The sequence below is a fragment of the Borostomias antarcticus genome, assembly GCF_949987555.1.
Source record: "Borostomias antarcticus genome assembly, chromosome: 9".
Lineage (NCBI taxonomy): Eukaryota > Metazoa > Chordata > Actinopteri > Stomiiformes > Stomiidae > Borostomias > Borostomias antarcticus.
In genome coordinates, this window is record NC_140242.1 from 26,847,006 (window position 1) to 26,861,794 (window position 14,789).

A 14,789-nucleotide genomic window follows, 5' to 3' on the forward strand; every position below is an offset into this window, starting at 1 on the left:
AGCGGGCGTCCGGTGACTAATGCTCCATTCATTTACTGTCACACCCGGGGGGTATTCGAAAGTAAACAAGGAACGCGGAACGTAAATCAGTCACGCAGGCGAGCTAGAACACGTTCACGTCAACCCGCCGGCCGTCCGAGAGGGGGGGGGGCGGGGGGGGGCGGAGCCGCCGCCGCCGCCACGATTTCACCCCCCGTTAAACAGGGGCCGTGTTTTCGGGCTCCTTCCTCGTTGGGGTGTTAACGGAGCTTTGCCGCTCCGCGTGTTGACCGGTGTTAACGACCCTTGACGTGGACGGCAGACAGTGTCAGGCTTACGGAGGGTCAGGTGGAGGTGGTGGGCGGGGGGGGAGGGGTCAGGGGTCAGCTCTTATCGAGGAGCGGGAGCGGCCATTTTCCGTTTCCGCCGCTTGGCTCTGGCATGGCGGCGCGTCTTTATGGTGAAAGCAGAGATTTGCGCAGACTGTGCGAGGGAATTAGGTTTGTTTTAACCCCCTGGTCTCTCTCTCTCTCTGTGTGTGTGTGTGTGTGTGTGTGTGTGTGTGTGTGTGTGTGTGTGCAGTTTGCAGGACTTAACCATTTACAACCCTGAGCGGACCATCACAGTGAAGGGCAGCATGGAGGCGTGCTGCAAGGCCGAGGTTGAGGTCATGAGGAAGCTGAGGGAAGCCTACGAGAACGACATCGCTGCTATAAACGTAAGCCCCGCCCCCCCCCGCCGCGCTCTCAAAGCAGTGTTTTCCGTCAGGGCGCCTCAACCTCTGACTCATGTCGGACCAGCTGATCCCAGAACAGATCACCGGTGACTGGTCGGAGCGGCGCGGTATCCGGGCAGCGTCTGCCTGCTGGCCTGTCAGAGTGTCCTCTGACTCACCCACCCACCCGCCCTCCCCTCCTCTCCCTCCCTCCTCTCCCTCCTTCCCTCATTCTCCTTCCCTCCCTCCCTCCCTCCCTCCCTCCTCGCTGTAGAGTAGGCTACTGTAGCGCCCGGCGGGGTCCCATGTGGTATCTGCAGACAGGCCTCGCCGCCCGGCTCTGCTTTCACACCTCCCCTCTACGACACGATACGGAGGTCACCGGAGGTCAGCCATGGGGGGGACTACAGCAGGGCGCACCGACCGTCGCCCCCCCCGGAGATCGTTAGCGGAGTCGTCGGTATCATAGCGATCGGATCTGACGGCTGGAGGAACGAGGCGTCGACTGAGCGCTGTAGCCAGCCGCGGCGTGCGCGCGGACATCGCCGCGGGGGTTCGCTTCTCCGGACCGTCGGAGACAGCCCTCGCGTACAGTAGCGTCCGCCGGCGCCTTGCGTGACATCCGGCGTGGTATTTTGGTCTCCGACGCCGTGGTCGAGAGCGATTCTCCGCCGGTGGGGTTGGCTGCTGTGAACAGGCTAGGCTTGTTCTCAGCGAGGCTGCTGCGTTTAAAGAGAGCGGGCAGGGCCATCTAGTGTGACACGGTGGATATTACACCACGTGATTCCAGCTCGGGAAAGTCCAGCACATGGTAAATGGTAAATGGACTGCACTTATATAGCGCTTTTCCACCTTAGCGGCACTCAAAGCGCTTTACAATGGCCTCTCATTCACCCATTCACACACACATTCACACACCAATGGCGGTAGCTGCCATACAAGGTGCTAACCTGCTCATTGGGAGCAATTTGGGGTTAGGTGTCTTGCTCAAGGACACTTCGTGGACAGTCGGGGTTGGGATTCGAACCACTGACCCTTCGATCACTGAACGACCCGCTCTACCAACTGAGCTACAGCCGCCCCAACACAGAGGAGATTCAGAGATGTATCTACTCTGTTAATCCTCTGTCAGGGAACACAACGCTATTCTGCCAATGCAGACAAAAGGGAAGCGATCGACCACCGTGACTCGTTGAAGGACGGTTCTATGAATTAGCAGAGGTGTGTCCAGACACTCTTGACCGACTGGCTGCCTGTTCTCTCCTCTCTCCTCCGCAGCAACAAACCAACCTTATCCCCGGTCTGAACCTGAACGCGCTGGGCATCTTCTCCACGGGGCTGTCCGTGCTACCGCCCTCGGCGGGGCCGCGCGGTGGAGGGCCCCCGGTGGCCCCTGCAGGATACAACCCCTTCTTAGTGAGTACAGAGAAGCACACTGACTCATGGATGTTAGATGACTCATGTTTATAGTGAACAACTTAGCAGTTGTTTTCAAATATTTGCGTTGTTTGACTCGGCTTGCCTGCGGGCGGCATCTAAATCGCAACCCCGCCCGGCTGGGCCTGGCCAGCAGACCACTTAAGCTAAATCAAGTGCACCTGAAGTGTTTGGGGGAAAATAAGTACTGTTTCGACTCGGGCGCCTCTGCCTGTTTGGCTAAACAAGCCATGGAAGAGACCACAGTTTTTAAACAATGCAGAAATCCCCCCACTCGCCTACAGAGATGAGTCAGGTGGATTCTTCCCCTCGGCCCAGATAAGGCAGGCCGGGGTGGCGTGAGTGAGGATGTGAGAATGTGTGTGCGTGCCTGAGAGGCTGTGTGTGTGTGTGTGTGTGTGTGTGCCTGAGAGCCAGATACTTTTAATGTATGATTCACCCTCCGTTTATTCCATCAAAGTCCCCCGGACAAGCAAACTCGACAGTGTGTACTGTACGCTTGTGTTTGCGTGTGTGTGTGTGTGTTTGGTATTATTAGTAATTACTGTATTTGTTTATATGTCTGTGTGTGCATGGGTTTATGTGTCTATGTGTGTATAGTATGTGTGTGAGTGTGTGTGTGTGTGTATGTGTGTGTGTATGTGTGTGTGTATGTGTGTATGGGTTTATGTGTGTGTGTGTATGGGTTCATGAGTGTGTGTGTATGGGTTTATGTGTGTGTGTGTGTGTGTGTATGGGTTTATGTGTGTGTGTGTGTGTGTGTATGGGTTTATGTGTCTGTGTGTGTGTGTATGTGTGTATGGGTTTATGTGTGTGTGTATGTGTGTTTATGTGTCTGTGTGTGTATGTGTGTGTGTGTATGGGTTTATGTGTGTGTGTGTGTGTGTGTGTGTGTGTGTGTGTGTGTGTGGGGGGGGGGGTTTATGTGTCTGTGTGTGTATGTGTGTGTGTTTTATGGTTTTATGTATGTGTGTGTATGGGTTTATGTGTATGTGTGTGTATGTGTGTGTATGGGTTTATGTGTCTGTGTGTATGTGTGTGTGTGTGTGTATGGGTTTATGTGTCTCTGTGTGTGTGTGTGTGTGTGTGTGTGTGTGTGTATGGGTTTATGTGTCTGTGTGTGTGTGTGTGTGTATGTGTGTGTGTGTGTGTGTGTGTGTGTGTGTGTGTGTGTGTGTGTGTGTGTGTGTGTATGTATGCATGCATGCGTGTGTGTGTTTGAGAACCATCTGACCATTTTTTTGTCACCACAGAGTCACTCTTCACATCTCGGTGGGCTCTATGGGGTCCCCCCGACCAGCGCCATCCCTCACCAGCACTCAGTAAGTCCCCAACCCGCCTCTCACAGAACCCGTCCAGATGACAGAACCGGTCCAGATCACAGAAGCTGATCTGACCTCTGACAGATGACCTCTGACCTCGGCCGAGCTGACCTCTCACGTATGCACGCTTCTGACACTCAGGGGGCCTGGGGTCGAATCACGAGTGCCCTCCTCTCAATACCCCTCTTGTCCCCGAGGTTGTGCGTGTGCCACACTGATTCACTGCACGTTGTGGAGATGGCCTTTTTTTTTACCAGTCTTTTACAATGGAGTCTGTTCCCGTCACGCTGAGTGAGTGAGTCTGGTTTTCCGGCCGGCGGGGCGAGTGTGTCGGTCTCTCTCACCTGCTGAGCTCCAGACGGGGGAGACCGAGGGGGTGCCGCTGAGTGAACAGTCTCCTCCGCGTGTTTCCCAGCAGGCCCCTGAACAGGAAGTGGTCTACCTCTTCATACCCACTCAGGCCGTCGGGGCTCTGATTGGCAAGAAGGGCCAGCACATCAAACAGCTAGCCCGCTTCGCTGGAGCTTCGATCAAGGTGTGTTCCCTACCTCCCTCCCTCCCTGACCACGCAACCCTAAAACGCCCTCACAGTCACCCCGCGTTTTGGTTAGGTTCGCTCGATAACCTTGAAAAGACGTATCTAGTTGGCAGTCAGCATTGGTTGAGTCAATGGTCGTTTCTAGACCCCAGTTGAAGATGTACAACTCCAAGGGCTACATCGCTGGTATCCAACAAAGCCCTCTACGTCTCCTAAGCAAATGGAGTCTTTTTGAGCTGCACGTCGGCTTTCTTAACTATTTCAAGTTCCTGAGACGTGATGCAATGAAGCCCTCACTAATGAGGAATGCGCCCCTCTCAGCTTTTGCTGTCAACAATCGTAATAGCTGACCGCAGTTAAGTTAAGCGGGCCAAATGTGATCATAATCCTAATCGTTCTCATGCCTCCTCCCTTTGGTTGTCTCTCCTCTCCCCCCCCCCCCCCCCCCCGTGTGGTCCAGATCGCTCCAGCGGAGACCCCCGACGTCAGTGAGAGAATGGTCATCATTACAGGCCCACCGGAGGCTCAGTTCAAGGTACAGATAGACGGCACCATCTTCGATTTTTTCCAAGGCCCCTCTTTCTAGCCTCGCTGTTCCCCTGGCCTCTCTCCCTAGCCTCAATGTTCCCCTGGCCTCTTTCCAGCCTCAGTGTTCCCCTGGCCTCACCCCCCCCCCCCTTGCTCTCTCCCCCAGGCGCAGGGCAGGATATTCGGGAAGCTGAAAGAGGAGAACTTCTTCACGGCGAAGGAGGAGGTGAAGCTGGAGACGCATATCAAGGTTCCGTCCACGGCGGCGGGCCGAGTCATCGGCAAGGGGGGCAAGACGGTGAGTAGGCGGAGTCCGGTGGCGGGGTTTGGGGCGGGGGGGGTGGGGCGTGACAAACGGCTGTGTCTCCAGGAAATGAGACCCGTGACCTGACCTCCGGGTGTGACCTCTGTGAACTCCGCAGGTGAACGAGCTACAGAACCTCACCAGCGCTGAAGTCATCGTGCCACGGGACCAAACTCCAGATGAGAACGACGAGGTCTTCGTTAAAATCAGTGGGCATTTCTTTGCCAGCCAGGTGTGTGTGCCACCTTGGTCATGACGCGGTCTGTGTATCTCATGTGGTATAAACGTGTACATGTACTGGGCATTAGGGCTGGGTTAAAAAAAACGATTCATCGATTCTGAATCAAATGATTCTGAACCGATTCATGAATCCCAAAATCGGAATGAATGAATTAATAAATGAAGGAATGAATAGTTTGTTAATTCATTCAATGATTCATTCATTCATTCATTTTTGGAAATCAGTATCGATACCCAGCCCTAGTATTGATGTGTTGCATAACTTGGCAGTCATGTAATTAAGGTTACTAACCGAATCGATATTGAATCGAATCGAATCAAAACGAATTGAATCGTGATAATTGATTCTGAACCTTGTGAATCGGAATCGAATCGATTCTTGAAATTGGAATCGGTACCCAGCCCTACTGGTCATAGGCCTGCATGTAACAGGTGTCACTACTGTGTCCCAGACTGCACAGAGGAAGATCCGGGAGATCATTCAGCAGGTCAAACAGCAGGAACAGAAGCACCAGCAGGGGGCCCCGGTGTCGCACCACTCCAAGTGAGCTCCCCGGGGGGGGCGACTCCCCCCCAGCGGGCACCAGCCAATGAATGTAGCCCTCCCACCAACTGGAAAGAGACCTGACCAGACGCGGCCAATGGGACAGGCAGGGCAAAACCAGCATCACTGGGAACAAAACCAAAGAACTTTCATTGGGGGACGTGTGTGAGAGTGCACTGCCGGGCAGGAGGGCGAGAAGTGGAGAGACACCTTAACTGAAATTTACACACACATACAAACACACACGCACACACGCACACACACACACACACACACACAACAACAAAAAACATTTAAAAAAAAAAGAAAAAAAAAGGAGGATGGGATATGGCAGAAAATTGGGCATCTGTTTGTCTTTCACGGTTTAAAAAAAACAAACATTTAATATTACGTTGCCCTGCATAATGTTATCTCTTTAGTTGGACTAACATAGGCCTAACAGATGGATAAAACAACTGTATTAACACACGTGCACCTGCCATACTAGAGGCATGGTGCTAGTTTTATTAGGTAGAATGAGAGTGGCAGGTTAAGAGCACTTTCTCTCACAACAGGTGACGATGTTCAGATTGGAAGTGTAAGTATTCTTAGCAGTGTTAATACAGAGTAGTAATAATATACTGACACACACCGAAATGCACTGTTATTTCGATCAAATAGCAGCACATCTTACCAAACGGTATATTGTTTTCTAGATTGAGACGGGCTTTCTCCAGAGGGGGGTCATACTTCGACCTTGACACGGACAGCCTGGTCAACTCATATCCTTTAATTGTTTGGAATTTAGGTCAAAGAAAACTTATCTGGAAAAATACCCTGAGAAAACCTAGTGGATTGTTCTGAATCTTTGTGACTAGCCTGTGTGTGTGCCAACAGGAGGGACGATGTCCCTTTGAAACATTTCTTACCGTTCCTACCCAATGCTCCATTCTGTTCTTAGCTTTGGTTTCATTTCCTCTTCAGTTATCTCTGCTTTCACTTTCTCTTTTCTGGCATTCTTTTCTTTCTTTTTTTTTTTCTTACATGATTATGTTTTTATTTTTTTTCTGCAGCCTTTTGATAACATTGAACTGACTACCGATTCCACCATGGAGCTCAACAGAGGTTAGGGCACCGCCAGTCTACTGGTACCAATCCACTGGTGTGAGTCCACTGGTGCCAGTCCACTGGTGCCAGTCCTGGTCCTGGACCTGTAATACATTCACGCTTGTTGTCCTGGGAAAAAAAAACTAAGTACAGTATTTTATCTGAGCAATTGACGTCTTAAAAATGGTGCACCTTTGCTTATCAAGAGGCAGCCAGTAAATTGGAATGTGCACCACCACATGTTCTGCCTTATGAGAGACGTGGGGGGAGGGGGGGGGGGATAGGGGGGCAACGTCGAATGTGAGCCGAGGGCCCGGGTTCGAGGGGTGCAGTCCTGTATGCTGTGTGACGAGTGCGAGCGAGGAGGAGGGTTGGTGGGGAGCCTCTGTATGACCTGTGGTACACACACGACCGCATCCGCAACCGCGTTTGGCTTTAACCCTTTCTGTCAGGGAGCTTTCTAAAATGGCATGACAGCTGTGAATGTACGATATGCAGCCTTTTTTTTTTGTTGAAATATCACCCCTGCCATGTCCAGCACACCAGCCACAGATTCTCCTCTCTCTCTCTCTCTCTCTCTCTCTCTCTTTTTGATTCTCGTATTGTTTTAACAAGCTGACTGACTGTTTTGACAGTCTGCTGGACATGCAGGTTCTGATATGCCTTTGTGCTTTATTTTGGAGATCATGGAAGCTTGTGGCCTTATTTGTCACCGTTCAGACATCACCATTGGCTCCTTCACCCTGTGAGCCAATCAGCTTCATCTTCCAGACACAAGGTTATTGCCAATACGCACAGCTTCCTCCGTGTGTGAGTGTGTGTGCATGTGTGTGTGTGTGTGTATATATATATAAAGAGAGAGTAATATTTATGAATCTATTTTTTTCCTATTTTGTGATGAGAGCTATTAATAAGAAACAAAAGAAAACAAATTCTTTTTCTCTCTTTTTTCCTCAATGGGACACTGCCATATTTCTTTGAAGGGAAGTGTTTTATTTTCTTGAAAACAAGACTATGAATAATAATATAAATGAAATCTGAGAACAATAAGTGAACCACCACATAACTTTGGTCAGGATGTGAACCGTGCGCATGTCAGTATTGTGATCTACCTCAGGCTTCAGGGTACCTCAGTCCAATCTTTCATTTCCCTTTTTCCACATTTTGTATGCCTTGTTAACTGATAGTTTTGAGCGTTTTTAATTTTTCCTTTTTAATAAAAAAAAAGATAGAGAAAAAATATTTTGTTTCTAAACTCTTCAGGTCCAGCCGACTAGTGATGGCAGAATGGGTCTGTAAACTTTATAAACTGTAGTTGAGTCTTTTGGACTGTCGTAGACTGGACACTAGTCAACCTCTTATTAATTCACGTATTAGGATTTTTAAATTCAATTTCTGTAGAAAGGAGTGAAGAGAGGGATCTGAGTGCTTCTGAATGTGGATGTTGTGTACTGATTTGTGTACTGATAAAAAACACCATGATACGTAGAAACAAAATGTACCTCCAGTTTTCCTGAGTGTTTTGAAAATGAAGTTTGTTCACATGTCAAAAATGAATTTTATAATGACCCAACCCGATCTTACCAGCTGTTAGATATAATGTTCTCTGGGGTTGATCTGGAGAAAATAGAAGTTGCAAAAGTCCACTGAGAGAGAGGACCCCTGAACGAGGTGTAACACTCTAGACTAGAGAACCCCTGAACGAGGTGTAACACTCTAGACTAGAGAACCCCTGAACAAGGTGTAACACTCTAGAAGAACCCCTGAACGAGGTGTAACACTCTAGACTAGTGGACCCCTGAACAAGGTGTAACACTCTAGAAGAACCCGTGAACGAGGTGTAACACTCTAGACTAGAGAACCCCTGAACGAGGTGTAACACTCTAGAAGAACCCCTGAACAAAATGTAACACTCTAGAAGAACCCCTGAACAAGGTGTAACACTCTAGAAGAACCCCTGAACGAGGTGGAGCTCTCTAGAAGAACCCCTGAATGAGGTGGAGCTCTCTAGAAGAACCCTTAAACATGGTGGAACACTCTGGTCGTCTCCGTAGAATGTATTACAACTCTGGGCTAGTCATTGAACTGTCACTGTGTACGGGAAGATAACTGTATATCTGTAAACATGTACAATAGTCACACACAAGACACATCCATTTCGTATTGTCTCTCTATAACCCAACACTTATCCACCTACACCTGCGTTGTGAGAGATGGTGAGATGGATTTAGAGTGTCTTTCTGGCTTTGCTCGAAATCAACTCTAAATGGTTTTCTCATCGGCCTACCATCTTATTTCTGTTGTGCTGTAAATTTTGAAATTACCTCTCAGAATCCAAGGCTGACTTTAGTTACTAAAACTAAAACCAATGTAGGGCAAAGATGAAATTTTAAATAAATGAAAGATAGTGAAAGTTAGTGTTTTGTCTTTGGAGTTTTTACTGTTCAAAATTGTTTTAAAGAGAATACTTTTGGTTTTGTGGTCTGACATGCAACGAGGTGCAGTAGTAATCTTTAATAGTAACCCAGTTGGATGGTCAAAAGGTCAAACTCAAATGTCAAACTCAAACTCATATGAAGCCTGAGGTGATTTTGACATGCTAACACACAGCCGTTACAGTGCATTGCATTGCATTGAAGGCTCAGCAGGCTTTCTCAGATGAGCTTAGTTCAATCAAGAATTTGACCCGGATCTATCTTTTACAAAGTAGAGTGCCATGACCCCAACAGAGCCTCGGCTAGTTGACCTTAGCATCCTTATCTTGTTGTAATGGCTACCACAACCGCACTGGAAAATGTGTTTCGTTGCTCACCTCCACACCTCTTGATCAATTAAGTGTAAAAGTCATCATGATTGCAGTATTTATACAGTAGAGCAGTCTCAAATCTTTAGCTCTGGAGACTGAGAGAACTGTCTCTTTCTCACTCTTTCCTCAAACCCTTAGCGCTTAGCACTAGCGCTTTTGTAGCTTGGTAATTAATGGTTTGCTCCTCTGAGGTGTGCCAGGGTTCCGGAAATTTCTAGAACAGAAATATGATGTCTGGTTGCGTTGCAGTGATCCTACAGCATGGAACAGTGACGTGTGGACAGTCTTTGCAGACTGCCAAACAGAACTGCAATAGAAAGTACACAATAGACACTTCTGTAACAACAGGCTTTTGGGTGATACTTTACATGGTGATTTTGAACTTTTTTCTCTCTAGGGATTAGTGTTTCTGTTTTTGTAAGGTATGCTAGACATTAACAATACCAGATAAACAACCAGTTTGTCTCAGCAGCGGCGCTCAGCGTTTCTATGTCGTATCACATGGGCGCGCTTAATTTGTTTTCTCTCTGGTCAGACAAGTCCTCTTGTCATCTACACTGATATTATAAAATAATCTTGAACAGTAGCTGAGTTTCTTTACCTTCTTTATTCATTCCTTTCTAGACCACCAGTCCTAGCTGTTTTATTGTGGAGGAGACTATAGTCCATGGAGGCCGCATAGCCATGGATGAGTTTGATTGAATAGTAGCGGATGACATTTGGGAGGGGCAGGGTCAGACCACCTTGGTACTGTATCGTGTAAAACACGCATCCATCTCGTCGATGTTTCAATCTGGAGGGGGAAACAGCAGAGCGTTCAACACCACCAGACCGTCTCTGTTGTGGACTACAGCTGCTGTTAAGAGCTCAGCCTCAGCCCCCGGGTGTCTCTGTTGTGGACCAGCGGCGGTCAGTACTCGACCTCAGCTGAAAAAGAGAGCCACGGCGGTCTGTCCGTGTCCATCCTGAAGGAGAGAACGTGAAGAATCGAGAACCGTTCCTGACCCTGGTGTTCTCCCAGTAGGTACTGTATACAGTAGTCCTGTACTGGTTCAGGTGGATCCATTTCTAAACAGCGTTTATCACCACTGGAGATTCCTCTGTTCATACAGTGGGTCAGAACCTCTTAGCCCGACGTTTCCAGTGAGCCACCGGGGCTGGGCTGAGCCAGGGTGGCTGGTGTTGGCGTGCTGGGTTCAGTAGAGCCAGGGTGGCTGGTGTTGGCGTGCTGGGTTCAGTAGACCCAGGGTGGCTGGTGTTGGTGTGCTGGGTTCAGTAGAGCCAGGGTGGCTGGTGTTGGTGTGCTGGGCTGACTCAGGGTGTTGGTATGGTGGCCCGTGAGGTGACTCAGGGTGTTGGTATGGTGGCCCGTGAGGTAAACCAGGGTGGTTGGTATGGTGGCCCGTGAGGTGACCCAGGGTGGTTGGTATGGTGGCCCGTGAGGTGACCCAGGGTGTTGGTATGGTGGCCCGTGAGGTGACCCAGGGTGGTTGGTGTTGGTGTGCTGGGCTGAGCTGGTGTGTTGGGCTGAGCTGGTGTTGGGTGTGTTGGGCAGAGAGGTGACCCATGTTAAGTGCATTTCAATGGATCCATGTCTCTATGGTAACAGCCATGCTGTTGTTGTGAATTGTGAGTAAACTGTATTGCTGAGCAACCTGGATCTGAGCAATAAAGTCTTTGAAAGATGTGGCGTCCTCTCATTGAGTTCTCAGTTGTCTTTCTAAGTCCAAGTTCACGTCAATGAAACGTTTATTGGAGATATGTCTTTTTACGTCACGTCCAGCAAAAACTCAAATACATTTCACTTGAGACAAGGCAAAATCACGTACAATGTATTCCATGGTGACATTAGCTCAGTTTAATCAAACATGTTACCGGCCAGTAGAACAGCACAGTTGGACAGAGCTGCTGATAAACAATGAGTCCAATCCACCAATCAAATCTCACCGATTACAGTACCTATGCAGACCATACATGACTTTCAGCCAGAGGCATAGCTAGGCAAAATAATTTGTGCTTCAAGGTAAACTAGACAAACAAGAAAACCATTGAGGAGATCCGATTAATGTCCACTCAAGTTCAACATATTTAAATATGACAGCATGGCGGACAGAACGTTAGCTGGGTAATTGTAGAACTGATATTGTACTGTATGTGTAACGCAAGCATGATAAGTATTAAAACAAGACATTTCAATTCACACAAGATAAAATACCCAGTCCCAACCCCAACTAGATAAAACATTTTCCAGTTGCAGAGGTAGTTGTTTCAAATGGAGAACCACAAGCAAAGCTCTTCTCCAGGCACTTGGGAAACTATTTACAACAATTACGGTAAAATGTATCAAAAATATAAAGCTGACGAATTACATGACGCTAATTATATTGCACAAGAGTGACAGCAAGTCTGCCCTCACTTCATCATTCCACATAAAAAAACAACAACATTAATTCTTTAAAAAGACATTTTTCACCAATTATTTTTTTTTAGTACTACAAAGCTTTCAGGAAACCCTGTCAATCCACATCCCTTATGACCATGTTCTTCAGCGTGCCTGCCTGGCCTTCTGATAGTGACACAGACGTGAACAGGCCGTAAGCCTACTGTAGGTCACAGGCCGGACAAAAAAAAACCCCTCAGTGACCTTCACTGGGTCTTCTTGTCTGTGCGGAGCCCGTTGGGCTCCTCCTGGTCCAGTTTGAGGCGGTTCTGGCTGTAGCGTTGAATCAGAGCCCCGGGCAGCAGAGCCACACAGGCCATGGTCAGCAGCTGCAGCAGCCGAGCCCAGGAGAACAGGTCGTCCAGGGAGGACACCTCCGACAGCATGGAGCCCGTCTGCACGCAGATGAAGTTGTAGGGGATCAGACCTGGCGGAGGGGGCACACAGCAGGACCAGCCGTCAGCCATGATGGGTAATTATTTCTTTGGCCTAAAATAAAACATTTGGACTATGCCTTTTTATTGCTCTTTTCTCCAAGGATGTTGACTTATCACTCAATCTTATCACCTTGCTGACATACATTCTTAAAGAAAAAAAGGTGAGGTCACGGAGCTTTTGTCCATACAAGCAGTGACAAGTTATATGAATTAGTATCCTTTTCAAGGCTTGGAGCAGCAATACTATTTCAGTTCATTACGCATACCGATAAAGACGGAGCAGAAGAAGAAGGTGATGGGAATGTTGACAATGGGGGCGGACATGTTGAGGAACCAGTTGGGGGTCATGGGGAAGAACCGGAGAAAGAGCAGGAAGAAGAACAGGCAGCTCCGGTTTTCCTCCACCTGACAAAGACAGGAGTTTAGAGAGCAAAGGTGTAACGTAAACATCACATTAACTCTCTGCTACCACCTAGTGGCCGCCTGTGGAATGCCCACACAACAAAGGGCCTTTCAGCTCTCCTTTGACTTTTTTGACTCCTCACAGACTCACCTTCCTCTGCAGCATGTCGACCTTATCTGGGAAGAGGCTGATGATGTAGTGTTTGCCAAAGGCTTGGGACAGGAGGTAACACAGGGTCGCGCCCACTGTGGTCAGCACACAGGCTAGCGCCAAGCCGTGCCATGGTCCAAACAAGGCCCCTGCTAGAATGTTCTAGAGATAACGAGGAGAATTGAAGCAATTTATGCCGGTGGCTCAATGTGGTCTGACAGTTAAATATATAAAAGATTATATAATGTGGCCCTAAAGCAGATAGATCACTGTCACATTTAAGCACAGTGTGTTTTGTTTAAAGTCGCACTGAAACGGACGTTTGAGATCATCTAACTTCCGTAGTTTGACGTATTTCCGATGCAAACAAGCTATGAGGGTGGGACATATGTTTAGAGGAATTTGATTGGAACATTGACAAGGGGACGGGTTTTAAGAACTTTAGACAGATTCGATAGAAGGATAGCGTTGATTGACGGGTGGATGTGAGATTATTGGCCTAAAATCTAAGGTACCTATTGTCGTCACTGCACGTGACCTACCGTTTTCCAGGAAGTAAGAAATTATATACTTTGATATAAGATTACAACAAAAGTAGAATTTTGGCATACATCGTTGAATAGGTGAACACTATGACTAATTATGTGGAACAAAATGGGACAGAATGCTTTTTTCATTTCAGTGCGACTTTCAACCTGCCACTTCTTTTTTTTTTCTTCTTCTTTTTATTTTTTACCAGAAACGAAGACCCAGGGATGGCGAAGGCCTGCTTGTAGAGGTATGCACTGCAGAAGAGCAGCAGGACATATCCAGTATGTTCTGTCTTGTAAAACTGCAGCAGGTCCGCCAGCTCTCTGAGCTCCTCCAGGTCAGAAGGGAACTTCAACCTGGGGGATGAAAATGTCACGGCTGGTCTGTCAACACTTTGGATAAAAGCGTCTGCTAAATGACTGTAATGTAATGTAATGTAATGCATCTCAATCGAGGACTAGCTAACGGTTACTACCAAAACATACTCAAGAGAGATATGGCTTGCCAGACACTTCACTTGAAACATCGGCTAGCGAATCAATATAGATATGGGTGAGGGGTGGGGGTAACGTAGGGGGGCGGGGTAGGGTAAGGGGTGGGGGTAACGTAGGGGGGCGGGGTAGGGTAAGGGGTGGGGGGTGGGGGTAACGTAGGGGGGCGGGGTAGGGGGTGGGGGTAACGTAGGGGGGCGGGGTAGGGTAAGGGGTGGGGGTAACGTAGGGGGGCGGGGTAGGGGGTGGGGGTAACGTAGGGGGGCGGGGTAGGGTAAGGGCTGGGGGTAACGTAGGGGGGCGGGGTAGGGTAAGGGGTGGGGGCGGGGGTAACGTTATACATTAACCACCCTTACCTCTGGTCCTCTATTGTTATATCATCGCTGTCAGTCCCCGGATCACTATCCGACGTTTCCACGCTTTCCTTCGCATGTTGGTGCAGATCTCTGGGTCCCGGGGGCAGATACGAGGACAGCACATAGAGATACAATGTGGCCGCGACGACAACAACTAGCAATCCTAAAAGTGAGCGCATATTCAGCATGGACAGATATCGCTGGCTATCGGTGGTCTTGCTACCTTCTTATAACGTTATCGAAGCTCCTCAAGTCACTTATTTGAAGGAACCATTCAATCACCAGTCAAGAAGACGAGGGGGAATCGACCACGGTTGCACTTCTACAGAAACGATGACGTAACGTCCGATGTTTTAACCCTTTGAATACGACCGCGTCACCGGCAACATTTTAAACATAAAAACTCTTTTAAAAATCTTTTAAAAAAATAACAAAAAATATATAGAAAAATCCAACATTCCAACACTTACTGAAAGCTGAAA

The 14,789-nt window shown here is 48.4% G+C and overlaps 2 protein-coding genes across 3 annotated transcripts in view; one reads left to right on the forward strand and one right to left on the reverse strand.

The window, feature by feature from the left end:
• igf2bp2a (insulin-like growth factor 2 mRNA binding protein 2a) overlaps positions 1 to 6,545 on the forward strand; it is a 57,191-nt gene extending 50,646 nt beyond the window's left edge. Inside the window, exons 9-16 of one of the 2 annotated variants that reach the window (XM_084443055.1) lie at positions 562 to 697; positions 1,973 to 2,110; positions 3,385 to 3,453; positions 3,869 to 3,988; positions 4,452 to 4,526; positions 4,686 to 4,817; positions 4,942 to 5,055; positions 5,516 to 6,545. In XM_084443055.1, the coding sequence (XP_084299181.1) occupies positions 562 to 697; positions 1,973 to 2,110; positions 3,385 to 3,453; positions 3,869 to 3,988; positions 4,452 to 4,526; positions 4,686 to 4,817; positions 4,942 to 5,055; positions 5,516 to 5,611 (880 nt within the window). In that variant the 3' untranslated portion in view covers positions 5,612 to 6,545. The remainder of the gene's footprint in view (positions 1 to 561; positions 698 to 1,972; positions 2,111 to 3,384; positions 3,454 to 3,868; positions 3,989 to 4,451; positions 4,527 to 4,685; positions 4,818 to 4,941; positions 5,056 to 5,515) is intronic. The other variant, XM_084443056.1, reaches the window with a different exon arrangement.
• A 5,600-nt stretch (positions 6,546 to 12,145) lies between these two features.
• On the reverse strand, positions 12,146 to 14,619 carry tmem41aa (transmembrane protein 41aa; the record flags this gene model as incomplete). The annotated part of the gene is made up of 5 exons (XM_084443277.1): positions 14,308 to 14,619; positions 13,666 to 13,816; positions 12,930 to 13,091; positions 12,643 to 12,781; positions 12,146 to 12,366 (listed from the first exon to the last, which is right to left on the reverse strand). Exons 1-5 carry the CDS (start codon positions 14,493 to 14,495, stop codon positions 12,146 to 12,148), a joined length of 861 nt encoding a protein of 286 aa, XP_084299403.1. The 5' UTR covers positions 14,496 to 14,619.
• Between the last annotated feature and the right edge of the window lie 170 nt (positions 14,620 to 14,789).